The sequence below is a fragment of the Rhinopithecus bieti genome, unplaced genomic scaffold (genome assembly GCF_001698545.2).
Source record: "Rhinopithecus bieti isolate Rb0 unplaced genomic scaffold, ASM169854v2 scaffold_13342, whole genome shotgun sequence".
NCBI classification, from domain to species: Eukaryota; Metazoa; Chordata; class Mammalia; order Primates; family Cercopithecidae; genus Rhinopithecus; species Rhinopithecus bieti.
The window spans coordinates 2,428,255-2,448,571 of NW_016807690.1; the positions used below are offsets into that span (position 1 = coordinate 2,428,255).

The 20,317-nt window shown below is 52.6% G+C and overlaps 2 protein-coding genes across 9 annotated transcripts in view; both read right to left on the reverse strand.

Annotated features, from left to right (window-relative positions):
• Positions 1-8,151, reverse strand: part of IFFO1 (intermediate filament family orphan 1) — a 17,045-nt gene extending 8,894 nt beyond the window's left edge. The window contains exons 1-8 of one of the 8 annotated variants that reach the window (XM_017883341.1): positions 7,003-8,151; positions 3,202-3,262; positions 2,957-3,052; positions 2,022-2,162; positions 1,742-1,750; positions 924-1,081; positions 681-801; positions 322-414 (exon numbers count right to left, since the gene is read on the reverse strand). In XM_017883341.1, the coding sequence (XP_017738830.1) occupies positions 322-414; positions 681-801; positions 924-1,081; positions 1,742-1,750; positions 2,022-2,162; positions 2,957-3,052; positions 3,202-3,262; positions 7,003-7,775 (1,452 nt within the window). In that variant the 5' untranslated portion in view covers positions 7,776-8,151. Of the gene's footprint in view, positions 1-321; positions 418-680; positions 802-923; positions 1,106-1,741; positions 1,751-2,021; positions 2,163-2,956; positions 3,053-3,201; positions 3,263-7,002 lie in introns of all 8 variants that reach the window. The other 7 variants (XM_017883335.1, XM_017883339.1, XM_017883337.1 and 4 more) reach the window with 7 other exon arrangements.
• A 461-nt stretch (positions 8,152-8,612) lies between these two features.
• On the reverse strand, positions 8,613-20,129 carry NOP2 (NOP2 nucleolar protein). The gene is given in 16 exon segments (XM_017883345.1): positions 8,613-8,926; positions 8,928-9,384; positions 11,846-12,074; positions 12,195-12,317; positions 12,445-12,534; positions 12,678-12,817; positions 13,406-13,546; positions 13,626-13,713; positions 14,813-14,902; positions 15,044-15,243; positions 15,343-15,491; positions 15,611-15,666; positions 18,244-18,479; positions 18,671-18,759; positions 18,909-18,954; positions 20,024-20,129. Coding segments are annotated over 16 exon segments (2,430 nt in total). The 3' UTR covers positions 8,613-8,736.
• Between the last annotated feature and the right edge of the window lie 188 nt (positions 20,130-20,317).

Genomic DNA, 20,317 nt, shown 5'->3' on the forward strand with positions numbered 1-20,317 from the left:
GGAGGAAGGGAGGAAGGGAGGGAGGGAGCGAGGGAGGGAGGGAGGGAGGGAGGGAGGAAGGAAGGGGCTCAGAGGGAACAAGTAACTTGTTACAAGTTCAGAGTGGTTGTAAGTAACAGAGCTGAGATTTGAACCAACATCTCTCTGCTTCTAGAGCCCGAGGTCTTCAGAGCCCACCAGAAGGACTATAGCTGAGAGATCACGCCTCCTCCCAAGACCTTGGTCTCTAGGGTCCTGCAGGAGGGATGAGGCCACTGCACCTGCAGCCCCACTCAAAACCCTCTGGGACACTGTGCCCCTGGCTTCCGCTCCTGCCCTTACCTCTATCTGGTCAATGGTCTCCTGATACTCCTTCTCCCGGGTTTTGAACAGGGACTCCGTATCTTTAATCACCTTCTCCAGGCTATCTTCCTGCTGCTGGAGTAGAAAGGGAAGCAGGGGAGGCCAAGCAGGGATGGGACAGGGCGCATTCCAAGGGCCAAGTCAGGGAGAGAGAGAGAGAGAGAGGAAGTCCGGTTAAAGAAACTGGAGAAAGAAAAGCAAAAGGATAAAGGAAGGGGGGAGACGCAGGTAGAGGATGACAGCCACATGGGGGGACAGAGCGAGGAGAGGAGCGGGGGCGTGGGCGTCAGGCTGGAGAGGCAGAGCCAGAGGGCCCTGAGGCCGGGAGCAGAGGTTACCTCTCCCTGGGCCTCTGCAGCTGCCATGGCATAGCCTGAGAAATCCTCCCAAAGCAGCAGGGTCTCCTCAGTCTCCTCCCAAGTCAGGCTGTCACAGTCGTCCTCAAAATCATACTCTCTCCTAGAGACAGGGAACCCGGGTGTCAGGGCGGGCGGGGCCTCGTCCTGGCAGGGGACTGGGGAGCTCCGGCCTCCTGGGCTGCTGTGCCATCGGTGCTACGGGAGCACGGCCTACAGACTCACAGCTGGTTGAGCATGCGCTGCATCTCCTCGTTGATGCTGAGGGCTGTGCTCTCCTCCTCATCCCCATCAGGCTGGCGGGGCCCCTCACTCTCCGACAGGGAGGTGTCCTCCTCGACGGCAGCCTTGCGCTCCCGCTTCCGCCCCCCCATGGATGGGACCTTAATGGGAGACAAGTGCAGAGACTACAGAGACGAGGCCGGGTGCATGAGGAGAAAGGGCGGGAGCGGGAGGCCGGGCAGAGAGGGCGGGAATGGGGGAGAAGCGTGAACCAGCAGGAAGGGTGGGGCAGACAGAGAGAAAAGTCACAGTTACAATGACAGGAACAGAAACACGGACAGTCACCAAGGGCCAGACACACAGACACACAGCAGAGGCCAGGGCTGCAGACTGAGAAGGCAGAACAAGAAGAAATCGAGAAAGAGAGCAGTCAGACAAGGGAGGAAGGGCTCGTTGGGGCTGCAGTCAGATGTGCATGATGGCTCAAGAGGAAATTTATTTTCTAAAAAAAGTCTTTCTGATTAAATGACTCAACTAAAAAAAAAGCTTTAGGCTGCAAGGAGGATGAGGGTGCAATGTGTACAAAGGAGAACCTGAATCACATCCAGATCTGGAAAGCCAGGGGAGAAGGAAGAGAAAGAAGTGCAGTCAAGAGAACGAGAGAGAGAGAGAGAGAGAAAGGGGGAAGAGCAAGGAAAAGAGAAAGGGCAGGAAAAAATCAGTGCTCAAGAGCCCAGCGGGCCCAAACTGAGGGCCAGGAGGCCTAGGCAGCTTAGAACTGGGACTGGGACATTAATAAGCTTGCGTGAGATCAAACTAACCAGCTTCTTCTGTGGAGGAAGCAAGAGAGAAGAGAAGAGGAAGAGAGGAGAGGAAGCAGACAGAGGAGAGAGAGGGGGAAGGGAGAGATGGCGTTAGAGACAGCTGCCACAATGCCCCTCCTGACACTGCTCCTTACCCCCCAGCCTAGCCCCGTGAGGGCCCCAGGTGCCAGGTAAGGCTCCCCAAACAGGAGGCAGGGCCTGCGTTCCAGGCCAGCCGCCAAGGAAGCATCCACCTGCCCCACCCACCCCTGAGAGTAGAGGGCAGCTCCGTCCTCACCTGGAACATCTGGATCATGTCCTCGCAGTTGCGCTGCTGAGCCACATCGCACAGCTTGGCAGTGATGTCGATACGGCGGCAGATGTCCATATCCACCTTCATGGCTTTCTCCTGGATCTTGGTGTCCAGCTCCGACAGGTTCTGTCCAGGGAGCCCAGGGAACAGTGAGGAGGCAGCCAGTTCTCCAGACAAGGACGAATGAGGCCTCGCAAGGTCCTCATCCTTCCCACCACATTGCACTGGTGCCTCTTCCATGGAGTCTCCCTGAGCTGAGTGCACCCCTCTTCCTGGGGAGCGGGCCACCCCCCCACAGCACTGTGTGCATATACTGGGCAAGGGGCAGCTCGGGCCGCTGCTCCCTGGCCAAACGGAAGCCCTGAAGGGCATGACCAGTGCCCGGGACATGCAGGGGCTCACTGGAACCATGAGCGGTCCTCATCCTCCTGGAACTCACATTCCCAGAGAGAGAGACTCCTGGGAATTGTGAGAGTGGAGAAAGGACTGTAGTGACCGCAACAGCTCACCCTCTTCCAGCTAACACTGCGTGCTGGGCACTGTCCTGAGTACATGATCACCTTCACGATACCCCTGCAGAGTGCACGCCTTTATTTCCCCATGCCAAAGATGACGCCTCAGAGGCTGAGGAATCGGCCCAGGGCCCCGGTGCCAGCCGCAGAGCCTCCACCCCAGAAGCCGCTCACTAACTGCTCTGTAACCCTAGGCCCTCAGAAGTTCGCCACCTCTGACGCAACACCAAGATTTTTGTGCCTTCTCTTTCTCTGGAGATCGGGGTGGCTAGGGGAAAAAGGGAAGGAGAGCAAAAAGAAGGGAAGGAGCTGTGGATGGGACAGCAGCAGGCCAGCACTAGAAGGGCCTGCTCCTCTGGCCTCAGAAGCCTCACTTCGACCCTCGGGGAAGCCTGGGGCTGCACTCACGTTACTCATGAGCCCCTTGAAGACCACCAGCTCAGCCTTCAACTGTTCCACCTTCAGTGCCAGCTCCTCCTGGCAGGCATCAGCCTCCTGGGCTTCCTGCCGTTGGGAGAAACCCTGATGTTAGTGGCACTGCCGAGGTGGAAGGAAGATAAAGATGACAAGGAGGGACAGGAGACGGCAGCAGGGTCATGGGCAGACAGGGGCACCCAGTGAAGCACCAGCAGCAAGTGGGGTGCCACCCTCACCTCCTGGAGCTCATTTACACGGTCTTGCAGCTGGATCCGCACCGTGTACTCCTCTTCCCACCTGACAGACATGGGAAGGGCAGAGAGAGCTTAGGTACAGAGTCCTTCCCTGCCCCCATGGCTCCCTGTCCCCACCTCTCTGGCTCAGGCCTCAGACCCCAGTTCTGGTTCCCTGGATGGGGAGAAGCAGGGCACGGGAATGCCTGGCCAGCCAGCTGGTGACCAACTGCAGCTGTCACGTGGCTCTGTGCTTCCTGACGGGCGTTGAGCTCGCCAGCTGCCTTCCCGGAACCTCTGGGCCACACACCAGGAGCTCTGTTTGGACAACTGCTGAGGCTCCAGTCCTCTGCGGCGCCCATCCCCGCTCAGGCCCCAGCTCAGCCAGCTGTCTGGCTGGCCTCATTGCCCACCTCCTGCCCACACCAGACCACCAGGCCCACCCGGCCCAGTCTCCCACCTTCAGTCGCACAGATCCAGGCTCCCGCCTCCTGCCCGCACCAGAACAGAGCTCGTCGAGCCCGCTGCCCTGCCTCTTGTGGTATCATTTAACCCTGTAAAAGCATCTGCAGGACACATACTGTATCAACAGAGTGGGTCAAGAGCCTGGTAGGAGACACTCAAAGTCCTTCCCCACAAGCTCCAGAAACTGCCCACCCAGAGCCTCCTCTAAGTGAGTCACAGAGAGGCAACCAGGCTGGCTCAGAGGCCAGAAGTCCTACAGCAGCATGACAGCAGTGGACACGAGCCGGGGGTTACTAGCACTCAAATCCAGAGGGAAAGAGAAAGGAGAGTGTGTCAAGGGCCGGTGAGTGCGGTGGATGAGAACTAGAAGCGGCCTCTTCCAGGGCTCAGAGTTCAGAGGTTAAGACTGCAGGTGGGCTGCACGACACTCTGGGCCACACGGCAGGGTCCTAGCTAGGGCATGCTTCCCAGAGCCAGCTTTGTCATGTCTCATCAGCCATGGCAGGCGGTGCATATTCCATTCCATCAGAGATGGAAGCCAGGGCAATGTGCTGCTTAGGACCTGCCCGGCGTTCCAGGGCCCTGCAGTCTAGCTGGCACAGCAGCACATCTCAGACCCTGTTCCTGTGAGCTCATCCCTTCTGCCAGCCTGAGAAAGGAGGGGAACTGCACCAAGAAAGAAACTTCAACACAAGAAAGGTGGTTAGGAAGGGTCCAAGAAGATAGCAAGAAAAATGAAAATCTGAGTGGGCAGCTTCTGAAGCCTTGGCTTAAGCCCTTTCTTCCCCTTCCCTCCATCTTCCTTCCTATGTCAGCCTCTGGGTCCCACTCTCCTCACTCACAGCCGCACTGCAGTATTCCTAATAATAACTCCTCCACATCACCTCGGCTGCCCCTCCCTGCTGGGCAGAGCAGGAGGAGGCAGCCAGCCCAGCCACCACCCTGCCAGCTCCCCACACAGCCAGGCTCCCCACACAGCCCAGCTCCCAGCCTTCCTGGATCCCAGCCCCCTTCCCTGTGTGTCCCATAGGTGCTTCTCTCCTCCCCCCTGGCATTCTCATGCACACAGTCAGGCCACTAAGGGCCATAGTTGCATCAGGTTATATGTTTTCTTAGCTAAGACCCTTATCTTTTCTGGGTCTTGGTTTCTTCATCTACAGTTCGTGTGAAGGCATGAACTGTGGTGCCCTCATGCCCCTGGAGCCCACGAGTCCCTCGAGGAAGACAGTAAACCTGTCAAGGGCATGCTAACTCTGGACAAGATGTGTGAGGGGGGGCAGGAGGGGCTATCTGACAGTGAGCTCAACAAATCCTGGAAGAAACTTAAGGAAGGCAGTTAGCTAAAGGTTAAGCTTAAGGAAATCTTACAGGGTAAAAAATCTAAAAATGAATCACCTGGAAGTCCACTACAATTCTATTGTTCTTTAGCCAGATTTCACACAAACAGGTTCATTTTCACCTCCATTTCCATCTGGTCTCACTTACAAGGTTCCCTTAACATGGGCAGAATTTGAGAGCGATTTCCCTACATTCTGCATGAACCAAACACCACTCTTAGAAAAAACTCTATCCCTGGGTTGAAGAGAGAAAGCAGGGACCAATCCTAGGTTGGAAAAATGGGGGCTCAAAAAAAGGTCACACACAAGGCAAGGGAGCTGAAAATAGAACCCAGGAGGCCTTTAGCTACCTCCCAGTTTAGCGCTCAAGCCATCCCAGGCCTTCCAGGCAGAAAACAGGAGTTACAGTGTTGCTATAAAGAGACCAGAAGGAGGGCAAGGCATCTGGGGTGGAAGAAGAGTCACTGCCAGTATCACGTACCATCCAAGTCTAGCTACGGCCTTCTACACAGCAGTGTGCTGCAGAGCTATGAGCTAATCAGTCCCCGAGGAATAACTCTTTCCTGCCCTGGACAGCTGGACCAAGGACAAACGCTCCTTCAGTTTAAAAAAAAAAAGAAAAAAGAAAAAAGCTCCTGAGAACAGCAGTTGTTCCTGTGGTTATGGATGTATTCCAGAACTGTGCCTGTCCCACTGCTGAGTGTGTTAGTTAACTCCTGCACGGGCAGAGCAGGCTGGTTCTGGGTGCCAGAATGATTTCAGGACAACTGAAACTCCCAAGGACACGTAACATGGACCACAACTAAGGAAGCCAGCACAAGGACAGGACTCAAGCTCAGAAAGCCTGCTGATCTCTGATCTGGTCAACTCCAGCAGGGTGGAGATCCCTGAAGGTCGCCCCCACACCCAGCGGTCATTTCCTAGAACATTCGGCCAATCCTCACCCAGTGCTGAATCTCTGCTACACTGGGCTGCATAGGTAGTTCCCAGGCCCGCCCACAAGGGGTCATAATAGCTGAGATGAGAGGGGAGGCCGCCAAACCAAAGCCTTCTCTGACTGTCAGTCACCGCCTTCCTCCTCAAGGCATGGGTTGGAGTCTGCAAGACACTACCTCTGTTCTCACTCCTGTCCTATCGACTTGGTTATCAGCCATTTAAGGAATCCACTTGGTATACAGCCAGCACTCCTGGCATCACATCCCTTCCCCTTGCCCCTTGGGGCCGGGCTCCTCTCAGACAGCCAAATCTTCATCCACAGAATGCACTGGGCCCGCCCCGCGGCCTCGCAGTCCTAGGGAGTGTCCATATCCCAGCTTCTCCCTGCTCAGTCCCCTGCTGGCTCTCCACTCTCCCTCCACCGCTGGCGTTTTATACTGCCAAGAGATTCCCCCATCAGCCCTGCTCTCCACCCTCACCCTAGGGAATTCCCTTCACTCTTTCTTTTCCCACTTTGTTGACCTACTCAAGCAATGGCTTGAGGTCCCGGAGCTTTTCCTATGAAACCACAGCAGGTACCTGGTTTCCATCAGTATTCTTTGGGAAACCTTGGGCTGTGAAAGAATCACCCGTTGCAAGGTACAGCCCCTCCCTTACCACCCCCTTCCAATTTCACTAAATTTACTCTCCCAAATTGACGCTATATCCTTGCCTCCTACTTTTCAAGTTTATATCCCTAAACTGCCCCAGGGCTGAGACTGGTAGGGCTCAGACCCAGTCCCTTTCACACCCACAAAGCCCGCAGTTAAGCCTGGATGCAGACAAGCTGGAAAAGGAGGAATTCCCCAGTGTTCCGCTCCCAGCGTCCTTCTTCCTGTCACGAGTGGGGCTTCTGCATTCTCTGCGGATTCTAGTCTCCCTGCGTCCAGTTCCTTCCAAGCTCATCATACAGCACAAACTTTACTCTCATTCTTTTCACCCCTGATTCTTCGGAACCCACACCGACTCCCGGCCCGTTGTGAGGGGCATGGCACAGAGAGCCCTGTCCCCTCTTCCCAATCCCTACCTCCGCTTGTACTCGTCCCGCTCCCGCTTCACTTTGGCCAGCACGTTGTAGAGCGCGCGGATCTCAGGCGTGATGGTGTCGATTTGGACGCCCACCCCATCCGGGTGCACCCACGACAAGCCAGGCCCTTGCACCAGAGTGGGCTCCAGTCCCGGCCCGAGCCGGCGGGCGTGCGAGAACGACCAGATGGTGCCGGGCATGAAGCGGGCAGACGAGGAGTAGGTGGTGGAGGTGGAGGTGGAGGACGACGAGAGGCTGGCCGCGGAGGGCGCGAGGGGGCCGGCCGGAGAGCGCGCTGGCGAGCCCAGCACCCGCGCCGACGGGCTGCAGACAGCGGCCGGCCGGGCGCCCAGCGGCAGCCCCAGGGGCCGAATGGGGCTGACGAAGCCGGTCTGCACGGCCTGGTCGCGACGACCCAGGCCCCGCCGGCCCTGCTTACCCTCCTCCAGCGCTTGCTGCAGCTGCTTCTCCAACAGCCGGTTCCGGCGCTCCAGCTCATGCACCTTGGCCAGGAAGCAGCGGAACCGGAGGTTCAGGGTCTTGAGCACGTTGATGTTGGAGCCCAGGTCATTGCGGAGGGCCATGGCGGCAGGCGGCGCCGGGCCCGGCCCGGGCGGCGAGTAGGCAGCAGGGCCGGCCGGCGAGAGAGGCGCCGAGGGTAAGTCTCCTCCCCCGGCGAAGTGGTCGCCTCCCAGTGAGTCCCCCAGCGGCCCGGCCAGGCCCTGCTGCTCCTGCTGTAGGAGGAAGAGGTTGGGGCCGAATAACGGATTCATGGCTGCGCCTTCTGCTGGGAGATGCAGATCAGTGCAAGAGCAGGGATGGAGGGCGAGCGTGAAGAGCCAATGCGGCGCCGGCGGGACAGGGCCGACCAATCAGGAGGCTCGGCGGCAGGGCAGAGGTCAGGGGGCGGGCCGAGGGGGAAGCCAATGACAGGCTCCAATTGGAGGCCGGACCCTGGACCTTTCCGGATCTGAAGCCGAACCCAGGGATGAAAGGAGCCACCGCCTGGAATCCAGCTGGGGTGGCCTAAAGCCCAGGACCTCCAGTACCCCATGGGTTCTGGTGGCAAGCCCATCTCCCCTACACTACTTTTTTTCTGGGACCGAGTCTCACTGTCGCTCAAACTGGAGTGCAGTAGCGTGATTTCGGCTCACTGCAACCTCAGCCTCCCGGGTTCAAGCGATTCTCCTGCCTCAGTCTCCCGAGTAGTTAGGATTACAGGTGCCCGCCACCATGCCCGGCTCATTTTTTGTATTTTTAGTGGAGACGAGGTTTCACCATGTTAGCCAGGCTGGTCTCGAACTCCTGACCTCAGGTGATCCACCCACCTTGGCCTCCCAAAGTGCTGGGATTACAGGCGTGAGCCAGCATGCCCAGACTTCCCCTACACTTCTATTGCCCTCCTCTCCCCAGAGTTCAATCACCCCTAGCTCTGACTCCAGGGCTCTCCCTTCCTGGGAAGACTCAAGGATGCAGGAGCCTAAAACTGACCTGATTTCTCAGTAGCACCCAACCATTCCCTCTCCTCAGAAGATCCCAGTCCCACCTTCCCACCTCTACCCTTAAAGCGGCAAAGACAGTACCCAGTTCCCTCAAAAATATTCAGCGGCCAGAGGTTGTAAAATGTGTATTAAATTTCATGGGTATGCACAGTGGAGAAGGCATCCTCATAGAGGCAAAAGTTCCAACCCGGTGACAATGGCAGTGAGCCACCCCAGTCTAGTTTTCAACCATCTAAGACAGGAGCAGCTGGCCATTGCCCCTGGACTGAGATTTCTTCCTCTTTGCTGGTGGGGGGCGGCTGGAACTGATGGGAGACACAGTGGGAGGCTGAGGCCCCTTGGGGGTGTCATTCTGTTTCTGGAAGGCAGCTTTCTTGAAAGGCTGCTCTGGCAACTGCTGCTTCTCAACCCCTTGCCCCTTCCAAGGGGTGATGATGTTCCTTAGGTTTCAGGGTGGCCTGAGTCTTGGACGGGGATAACACAGCCGGTGTTTCTGTGTCTGTGCCCTTGGGAGGGGCATTCTGCTTGAGGAAGGCAACTTTCTTGGAGGACTGTAATTTAGGTGATCGTTGCTTTAGCTTCCCAGTTACCTTTGACTCCCTGATCCCTTCGGCTTTTCCAGCTGGCTGACTGCTATCCTGGAACCTGGAGGAAGCTTGGGTCTTTCTGACAGAAGGTATAGTGGACAATTCTGAGTCTGCCCCTTTAGAGGTACCATTCGGCTTCTGGAAGGAGGCCTTCTTGGGACGTTGCTGTTTCTGTAGCTGCTGCTTTGTCTTTGCAGCCCCCTTGGCCTTTTTGGCTGGCTGGCTGCTGTTCTCAGACTTGGGGATGACCTGAGGCAAGTCTACATTTGTAGGTGTGGCTGTTTCAGAATTTCCTGGGGTTAAAATTAAACAGATGGTGTCAGAAAATGGGCCTTATCACCGTATTTTATTTTTTTGAGACGGAGCCTCGCTCTGTCGCCCAGGCTGGAGTGCAGTGGCATGATCTCGGCTCACTGCAAGCTCCACCTCCCAGGCTCACGTCATTCTTCTACCTCAGCCTCCGGAGTAGCTGGGACTACAGGCGCCCGCCACCACGCCCATAGAATTTTTTTTATTTTTAGTGGGGACAGGGTTTCACCGTGTTAGACAGGATGGTCTCGATCTCCTGACCTCGTGATCCGCCCGCCTCAGCCTCCCAAAGTGCTGGGGTTACAGGCGTGAGCCACCGCACCCAGCCAATCACCATATTTTAATATTCTCGTATTAAAATATGAGAATTGCCATCTCTTGGGCAAGAGCTCCACACAATTAGGTCAGTGCCTAAGAGCAGATTACCGAAATTCCCATTACTAATGTAACTTGGCCTTTATTCAAGTCCTACTTGAACCTTGTATTAAGAGATTACTGCTTATAGGCCAGGTGTGGTGGCTCACACCTGTAATTCCAGCACTTTGGGAGGCCAAGGCAAGTGGATTGCTTGAGGCTAGGTGTTCAAGACCAGCCTAGTGAACATGGTGAAATCGTCCAGGGATGGTGGTACCTGTCCACACCTGTAATCCTAGCTACTTGGGAGTCTGAGGCACAAGAATCACTTGAACCTGGAAGGTAGAGGTTGCAATGAGCTGAGACTGCACCACTGCAGTCCAGCCTGAGCGACAGAGCAAGACACTGTCTCAAAAAAAAGAAAAGAAAAGAAAAGAAAAGAAAAAAAATCACTGCCTATCCTTGGGCCAAAAGATTTTTTACAGGAAGCTGCGCCCTCTTGAGGACAGGAAGTAACAAGACGCTGTAAGGAAGAGATTAATTGGTTTTGGGTTTTTTTTTTTTTTTTTTTGAGACTGAGTCTTGCTCTGTCGCCCCAGCTGGAGTACAGTGGTGTGATCTCGGCTCACTGCAACCTCTGCCTCCTGGGTTCAAGCAATTCTCCTGCCTCAGACTCCTGACAATCATAAGCGTGTGCCACCATGTCCGGCTAAGTTTTGTATTTTTAGTAGAGACGGGGTTTCACCATGTTGGCCAGCTGTTCTCGAACTCCTGACCTCGGGTGATCCACCCGCCTCAGCCTCCCTAAGTGCTGGGGTTACAGGCAGGCACGAGCCACCACGCCCGGCCTCACAGGGTCTTCTAAATGAATTTGAAGCACTAGCCTTTATTTTATTTACCTTTTTTTTTTTTTTTTTTTTGAGGCAGGGTCTCACTGTGTTGCCCAGGCTGGAGTACAGTGGTGCCATCATAGCTCACTGCAACCTCAAACTCCTGGGGCTCAAGGGATCCTCTTGCCTCAGCCTCCAGAGTAGCTGGAACTACAGACAAAGTCTCCCTTTGTTGCCCAGACAGGTCTCAAACTCGTGGTCTTAAGCGATCCTCCCACCTCAGCCTCCCAAAGTACTTGGATTTACAGGCACGAGCCACCACCATACCTGGCCTATTTATTTTTTAAATCAGAGAAGTTTTTTTCCACACGGATTATGATGAATTACAGGATAATTAAAATATGTACTTTTTAAGTTATAGCAAATTTTACTATTTCTTTTTTTTGAGACAGAGTTTTGCTCTTGTTGCCCAGGCTGGAAAGCAATAGCGTGATCTCAGCTTACTGAAACCTCCACCTCCCAGGTTCAAGCAATTCTCCTACCTCAGCCTCCTGAGTAGCTGGGACTACAGGCACGCACCACCACACCCAACTAATTATTGTATTTTTAGTAGAGATGGGGTTTCACCATGTGGAATTCCTGACCTCAGGTGAGTGCTGGGATTATACGCATGAGCCACCATGCCCAGACAAATTCTACTATTTCTGAAGTAGCTCTTCTCTCCCTCTTGCAATTAAACCCAGGGTTATATCCCAGTAAGCAGCGTTCTCAAGGCTGTTTCAGAAAACCCCACCCTTCCCTTGAGATCCAGGCCGGACTCCTCAAGATGGCTGAGAAAACAATCTGCAATGAGTGTGACGGGCTGAGAACTGCTGACAAAGCTCTGTGGAGCTCTGTTCCAACCCAGTGCTGAGAGTGCTGGACCAGCAGAGGTACAGTACCAGTAAGTCAACACTCTGCCAAGAAGGAAAAGAAACCACAACCTTCATTTGGACTGTATTTAGTGCTGAACAACTGCAGCCACTTGGCAGAATAAAGGAAAAGGCCTCCATCCATATGAACACTTTAGCCTATTCACATGGGGTCCAGCACTCAAAAGCAATTCTAGCTGGAATGAGAGGATTCTCTCATCCAAGCATGCAAAGGCTGGAGTAAGGGATGCATGAATCTTTCCTTTCCCTTCCCTTCTGTCACACCATAAAGGCTCCTGAAAGGTGAAAAGAGCAAAGGTGGTGATGAAGTGTAGAAAAAGATCACTTACCTGTCTGGGACTGAGGGATAGAATTGGAGAATTTCTTGAACTTGGCAATGAAGAACCCATCCATATTGTGAGTATGAGGGTAGAAGCGTCGGGCATTACGCAGACTGGGGTGGAAGCGCCTTTCTCGAAAGCGGGTAAAACCTTCCTGGCCAAAGTCTAGGCCTGTGGGCACCAGTCGCACATTCCTCTTTTTCAGAGCATACTCTACCACCCACTCATTCTCTTCCACCTGGATGTTGGGGGAAGATAAACAAGGGAGGAAAAAGCAGAGCTGGAGCTGAAGGGAGCTCTAAGGGGCAAAGAGCCCCCCAGCCCAGCCTCCCCTGCTCTGCCATGGCAGAGGTCTCACCATGATAGAACAGGTGCAGTAAACAAGGTAGCCTCCTGTCTTGGAGGTGGCATTGACAGAGTCAATAGCACTCAGAAGCAACTCCTTCTGGAGGTGAGCACAGCGCAGGATGTCCTTCTCATCCTGTCCCAAAAAGAGACCCAAAGGCAGCCTCAGGAGGAGAGGGGAGCCCAGAGCGTGTCCCCATCTCGCTTTCCAGCTCTACGAGACCCAGCCAAGGCGTCTCAGCGGCCACCACTTGACTCCTCACCTTGTTAGTCTTCACGGCTGGGTCCTTGGAGATGACCCCAGTGCCACTGCAGGGAGCATCCAGCAGCACTCGGTCAAAGCCCCCTACCACCTGGGGAAAAGATACAGATGAATCCTATGTCTCTTCCGCAACCAGCAGCGCACTATTTACTAGGGTCAAGTCTGAACACTGAGGTCAGGAAGGGAGAAGGTCAACTGGAAGAAGCCTCAGGAGACACACAGCTGGAGTCTCACCTTGGGGAACTGGCGCCCATCATAGTGACTGATAACAGTGTTGGTGACTCCCAGCCGGTGCAAGTTGCCCACAACACTCTTAAGCCGCTCAGCATTGGCATCATTGGCAAGGATCACACCCGTATTCTTCATCAGCTGGGCTAAAGGGAGGGCAGTAACAGTGCTGATCAGCCAGTTCCACTGCCTCCACACTAGCTCCCAGCCTCCTGCTCAGGAATCCACAGGAGAAGTGGTAACCCCTCAAGGCAACGTCACTCCCAACAAGCCTGCCGAGCTATAGGCTGATCCACTCTGCACTGGCCCCTGGTGGTCAGCAAGTCTACCAATGTGGTTTCCCATTTTTACTGAACACCTATCTGGTCCTACATACTAAATTACTTCTTTTAAGTGATAGCAGCTTAATAAAAGTTATGGCTACTGAGTATGTGCTGAATACCGCCAAGGACTTCTAAATGCATCATCTTAACCCTCACAATCCAAGCATAATACAAGGGGAAACCCAAGCGCAATTACCATCCCATTTTACAGATGACAAAAGAGAATCCAGAGTCAGATGTGTAGTAAGTGGCACACCCGGCACTGGAACCCAGGCCGACTCCAGAGACTGCTCCTCACCACTCTGCTAGAGCCTACACATTGTGTTCCGTGAGCCCTAGTGAGTCAGCAACCCCATCTACTTTCAAAAGCAAGACAGCCCGATGAATCCCACCTGTCTGCCCGTCTCATACCCATGTAGCTGGTCTTTCCTCCAGGGGCACAACACATGTCCAGGATCCGCTCATGTTCCTGGGGTGCCAAGGCCATGACGGGCAGCATGCTGGAGGCTCCCTGCAGCATGTAGTGCCCAGCCAGGTACTCGGGGGTGGCACCTGTGGAGGAGGACCACCCTGTGACATGCGGTAGGGACAGGGACAGAGGTAGAAGGGCTCTTGGGTGGGGGAGACTTACCAATGGGCACAGAAGAATCATATACCACTAGTCCAGTCTTTGACCACTTGCCCAGGGGATCCAGATTAACCCCACGATTGATTAGAGCCTGAAGAGGGATGAAGATTTTTTTTTTTTTTTTTTTTTGAGACGGAGTCTCACTCTGTTGCCCAGCCTAGAGTGAGGTGGCGCCATCTCGGCTCACAGCAACCTCCACCTCCTGGATTTAAGTGATTCTTTCTCGTGCCTCAGCCTCCTGAGTAGGTGGGACTACAGGCATGTACCACCATGCCTGGCTAATTTTTGTATTTTTCATAGAGATGGGGTTTCACCATGTCGGCCAGGCTGGTCTCTAGCTCCTGACCTCAGGTGATCTGCCCGCCTCGGCCTCCCAAAGTGCTAGGATTACAGGTGTGAGCCACCGCGCCCAGTCAGGATGAAGATTTTAATAACCTCATAGGCTACTCTACCCAGAAAACAGATGAAGACATTAAAAACATGGCCCATGGCCCCACAACTCCTAGAGTGCTTACTCCGAATACAGTCATCATGGACTCACTGAGCAGTTTCTCTTTCCCACTCCATCCTATGGTGCCCTTTTTTCTTAACCTCAGGCTCCTAACTCAAGGTCTGAACTTCATCCCAATGGAGCAGGATGCCACCTCCTGTTACTTTATTTCCTGGAAGTGGCATCTGATTTTCTAAGAGGCTGACCCCTCCACCATACTAAAAATTTAATGATACTGGTTATAGCACATTACATTACTACGTTTTCTTCACACCAGGAAATACACAACACATATAACCCAACAACTGACTTTAGAACAGGGGTCGTTAACCTGGGGTCCCTGAACCCTCAGAAATGAGTTTAAAATATTGACTGTGCGTATGTGTCTTTTCTCTGCAGTCAGGAATCATATTTCCCCAGCTCCTCAATCATCTCCCTCCATTTTCCTTGGGGGCAGCAGGCTCATCCTGAAGTCTCATCATCCTAGTCACAGGGAACAGAGGTTGGAGGGATGAACTTCCCACTCCTCAGAGGTCCTAGGCCCCCAGCCTGCCAGAGATATCAGGCCTCTGGGTTTGCCCCTCAGGGTCATGCTTAGGTCCTAAGGCCCCACCCAGTCAGGGTAGCACAGGGCAATCTCTGGAGTTGGCAGAAATCACTTCCCTTCTGAGATGAGCAAGCCTCAAAGGCCACCCCTCACCTGGGCAAGGTCTCGGCGTCGGGTTTTCAAGGTATTGGTCCGGAGGGTGATGGGCCGAGGCACCTCATTAGCTTCTAAGAACTCCACCAGCTGCCAGGGAAGACAGCAAGGAATAAGTGAGGATGGCTAAGGAGCTCAGTCAGGGGAGCGGGACAAGGGGGCTGAACCTCTTCCTTACACAGGGTAAGGAGGCGAGAAAAAAGCAGAGGAGGCATTCTGGCAATCCAGTACCTCAGACAGAGGGAAGAGGTCCATGAGCTTGCCAAGCAGGAAGTCTCCATAGGAGTAGTAAGTGGCCAGATCCCTCTTGAGCCGGTTCAGGTATTCAGAACGAGACCGCCCTTCCTCCCGCTGAGCCCCAAAATCACGCAGAATTCCCACAATATCCTGGATCCGCTTGTGAACTCGTTGCAGGTCTGGAGCCTGGGCATGTGGGCCTGTTAAGGAACTGTGTCATGATGTCCTGGGGCCTGGAAATCCCTCTCCCAAGTACCTTCCTCCTAACTCTTCACTCTGTCCTGCAAGGATATCCTGCTCCATCTCCCCCGCAGGGGGCAGCACAAATGGTTCCTCATCCACATTGATCTGCAGGCCCCCATCTGCCTCCTCCTCCTTTGAGGGGCCAGACTCAGGGGTCACTTCCTCCTCGTCCTCCGTCTCCTCTTCACTCCACTGGACCCTAGAAACAGGTCCAAGAACAGAGTGATTCACAGACCAAAACAGACACCTCCTCCTTCCACACAGCTTCCCCATCCTAGCCGCTGCCTATGCTCCATCCCAACAGCTTCCAAAACTCACCCAGCAGCAGCTTCCCGGACCTTCTGCTTCTGAGCAGCTCTTTCAATAGGCAGCAACTGAAGAGACAACAAGGGCTGTTAATACAGGCCTGCCCTCCCATCAGCCCTTGTGGCACTTTCTATCTCTGTATCTTATTTTCTCACTAAATAAAAATCCAACACTTGCGCTCAGAAGGAAATAAAGGAGCAAAGAAACGAAGATAAGATTGGCACAATATTGATCACTGTTGAAACTAAGTAATGGCCGGGCGCGGTGGCTCAAGCCTGTAATCCCAGCACTTTGGGAGGCCGAGACGGGCGGATCACGAGGTCAGGAGATCGAGACCATCCTGGCTAACACGGTGAAACCCCGTCTCTACTAAAATACAAAAAACTAGCCGGGCGAGGTGGCGGGCGCTTGTAGTCCCAGCTACTTGGGAGGCTGAGGCAGGAGAATGGCAGGAACCCGGGAGGCGGAGCTTGCAGTGAGCTGAGATCCGGCCACTGCACTCCAGCCTGGGCGACAGAGCAAGACTCCGTCTCAAAAAAAAAAAAAAAAAAGACACTAAGTAATGAGGGCATGGTGGTGCACGCCTGTAAATCCCAGCTACTCGGGAAGCTGAGGCAGGAGAACTGCCTGAACCCGGAAGGTGGAGGTTGCAGTGAGCCAAGATCAAGCCACTGCACTCCAGCCAGGGCAACAGAACAAGACTCCATCTCAAAAAAAAAAAAACCAAGTAATGAATTAAAGGGTTCATTACATTTTACTTCTTTTACTTTACGTGTTTTTCCTTTGCATTAAAAAAAAAAAAAAAAAACTTGAAAATACCATGCACATATTAAAAGACAAAAAATGCCCTTGACTACATTTTCGCCATTATTTTTTTCTTAGAGAAGTTTGCTCTTGTTCCCCAGGCTGGGAGTGCCAATGGCGCGATTTGCGCTCCTGCAACCTCCGCCTCCCAGGTTCAACGCTTTCTCTGCCTCAACCTTCCAAAGTAGCTGGGATCTATATGGCGTGCACTCCATGCCCAGTTAATTTTTTGTATTTTTAAGCAGACAAAAAAAAAATTCAATATTTTTAGCAGGAACGGGTTTCACCATGTTGGCCAGGTGGGTTCGAACTTCCTGCCTCAGGTGATCTGGCCCACTCGGCCTCCCAACCTTTAGTGCTGGGATTACAAGGTGGAGCAGCTAGGGCGCGAGTGGCCCGCCTGGCGACGAGTACGACTCCATCTCAAAAAAAAAAAAAAAACAGGTGTGAGCACCACACCTGGCCCATTTTGCCGTATGTTTTAAAGTTACTCTGTATTTTCACATAATCCATTTTCAAGTTTGTTTCTTGCTTTTTAGACTTCAGTTAGATCACAGGCATTTTCATAGACACAATGACCAGTATTAACTGCATCATATGCACGAACCATAACTTACTTAAGCATATTGTATATTTTGGAAGTTTCCAGAGTTTTTGGCATTATGATCCACATGGTGCCTGCAAACCTAATAATGACCCTGTAGATACAAAGGGATGGAAGAAAGGGGTGCACATGGGGACTTTCTCTTTTTTTCTATACAATTCTAATAACATATCCACATATTAATTGTATAATAATTTCCTGCACCTCAGTAAAGAACTGTTTGCTGACATTTTGGATCATCTTCCTTAATAAGGAATTACTATGTCAAAAGGAAGAAGTTTTGTTTTGTTTTGGTTTTTTTTGAGACAGTCTCACTCTGTCACCCAGGCTGGAGTGCAGTGGTAAGATCACAGCTCACTGCAGCCTCAACCTCCCAAGCTTCAGTCATCTTCCTGCCTCAGCATCCTGAGTAGCTGGGACTACAGGCGTACGCCACCACACCCAGCTAATTTTTAAACAATTTTTTAACTTTCTTTTTATCTTTTTTGAGACAGAGTCTCACTTTGTTGCCCAGGCTGGAGTGCAATGGCACCATCTTGGCTCACTGCAACCTCCGCCTCCCAGGTTCAAGCGATTTTCCTGCCTCAGCCTCCCGGGTAGCTAGGAGTAGCTGGGATTACAGGTGCACACCACCACATCAGCTAATTTTTGTATTTTTAGTAGAGATGGGGTTTTGCCATGTTGTCCAGGCTGGTCTCAAACTCCTGAGCTCAGGTGATCCGCTCACCTCAGCCTCCCAAGTGCCAGGATTATAGGCGTGAGCCACTGCACCCAGCCAATTTTTTAATTTTTTGTCGAGACGGTATCTCCCTATGTTGCCCAAGCTGGTCTCCAACTCCTGGGCTCAAGCAATTCTCCTGCCTCAGCCTCCCAAAGTGCTGGAATTACAGATGTGAGCCACCATACCCAGCCAAAAGGAACAAATATTTCAAAGTTCTGAGATAACTGCTTTACAAAAAGTGCATTTCTGTTCCCATCAGTGGCGCACACCATTGTCCACCTTCCCACATCCACACCAAGATAGCCTTCTAGATTTTTTAAATGCTCTATCCTACAGCTCCTTCAAACTTGTAGGTGCACTGGGAGAGGATATAAGGCAGTAGGGAAACAGTGATGGAGCCCAAAAACCCCTTTCCTCTAGTCAGGCTTATCCTTGCCACTAAGAAACAGTCTCAAGAATCTGGAAAGAAACTAAATAGCAAGGATCCTTCTCTGAATGCCCAGAGATGAATCTCACCTCTTCACCTTCCTCCTCATCCTCAGAGTTGGAGTCAGCTCCATAGTCATCTACCATATCAGCATCATCCTCGGAGCCCCAGAGGTCCCCGTGGTTCACCACATCATCTTCTTCAGAGTCTTCCTCCTCCTCTTCCTCATCACTGCTAGGTGCTGGGCGCTTCTTGCCTTGAGCAGCATTAAATAGGGACTGGGGTCCCTTCTTACCAGCTGTCTGGACAGCTCCTGCAAAGATCCCTAAGGGTTTGAAGAGTCCTGGACTAATGGCAGCCACACATTCCCTGGCTCCACACCCTGGAAGCCTGTACTTTCTACCCTTCAGAATGTCCTCTGCCTGTTCCTTTCATTCCGGAAATGTTTAGCAAGTCCTTCCCTACCCAGGACCCAGAGGACTCCTCATGTAGCATCCAGCTCTTAGTTTCACTGACCTTTTGGTAGCTTTCCAGGCAATGGTTTGGCCTCAGGGGACTTATTTGTCTTAGGGGCTTCAGCAGAGCCCAGCCTCCTCTTGGCTGCCCTGAAAAGACACAAGAGATTCAAGGAGTGAAGAAATGGAAAGATATTTCCAGGCTCTGCCATTTCCACCATAGGGAAAAGTGAGAGTCCAGAATTAATTCTGTGGTTAAAGATGAGCAGTACCAATTAAGTGCTGACACCCAAACTTACCTCTTTCGAGCACGACTAGACAGCCTCTTGGAATTTTCGTCACTTACTGTTTGAAAAAGAAAAATGAGGCAGAACAAGTTACAGGGGACACTGAAAATAAATGGGAATGGAAATAAACATGGTAAGGTAATTAGTACACTAATTAAAAGGAGTCCATTTAAATCTCAGCCCTGTCATTATTTAATAATTGTATATGAGTTTCTTTTTTTGAAATGGAGTTTCACTCTTGGTCTTCCAGGCTGGAGTGGTGCAATGGCGTGATCTCAGCTCACTGCAACCTCCGTCTCCCAGGTTCAAGCGATTCTATTGCCTCAGCCTCCCACCACCACACCCAACTAATTTTTGTATTTAGTTTCACCTAAATACAAAACCCTGTCTCACATGGTGAGACAGGGTTTCACCACGTTGGCCAGGCTGGTCTTGAACACCGGACCTCAGGTGATCCACCTGCCTTGGCCTCCCAAAGTGTTGGGATTACAGACGTGAGCCACTGAGGCTGGCTATACGAGTTTCCTAACCTCTCCGCATCCATTTCCTTAATAGTGCCTCTCTCACAGGACTCTAAAATGATGAAGTGACATAACAAGACCAACAAGTTCAACATAGTGCCCAGGACTTGCTACTATCTCAATAAACTGCATCCTTTATCCAAAGCCTAACACAAACTCCAGGTCCTGTGTTATCTCCCACCAGTCTTCCACACAGTAACTACTACTTGGCATGGAGAAGCGGGATCCGTGCTTTTCCATTTCCATTCCTTCCAAAAAATCAATGACTGACCCCTCCCCTTCACTACTTCCTCTTGGTACAACTTAACCCATTTTTCAAAACCCAGCTTAACATGCAGTTCTGCATGGGATCTCCCTTCCTCTGAACTCACAATGTTTTAAATCACACCTTTTCTTGCATGAATAGTTGTGTCCGTGTCTTCACATCTCTACGACCTAAACAGTTCCCTACAATCTAAACGACAGTGTTTCATTCATACCTCCTAGTAACTCATACACAGAAGATTCCACTTAAATACAAAATGAACAAAGACTAAAAAAGAGAAGAGGTTATGATACAGAATACTGCAAAAGCTGAGGGATCAGGAGACCGCAACTAATCCTTACCTGCAGGCAAGAATCTGGCGAGTTCTGTCTCAGCGCCCTTCTGCTTCCGGGCCTTTCGGCCTGGCCCCCGCTTCTCCTTCTTCGTAGGGTCCAATTTGCGCCCCATGGTACTATGGCAAACAGAAATGTGAGAAGGTGGCGTCGCGCGTGCCGGAGGTAACGGCAGAACGCTGGCTTGGCGTACTATAGTGGGAAAGGGCACAACCTCAACTCAGCACCCGCAACTCACTCAGCACCCCCGACTCAGCACCCGCGACTCAAGTACCCCGCTATCCCCTGGAGGCCCGACCGAAC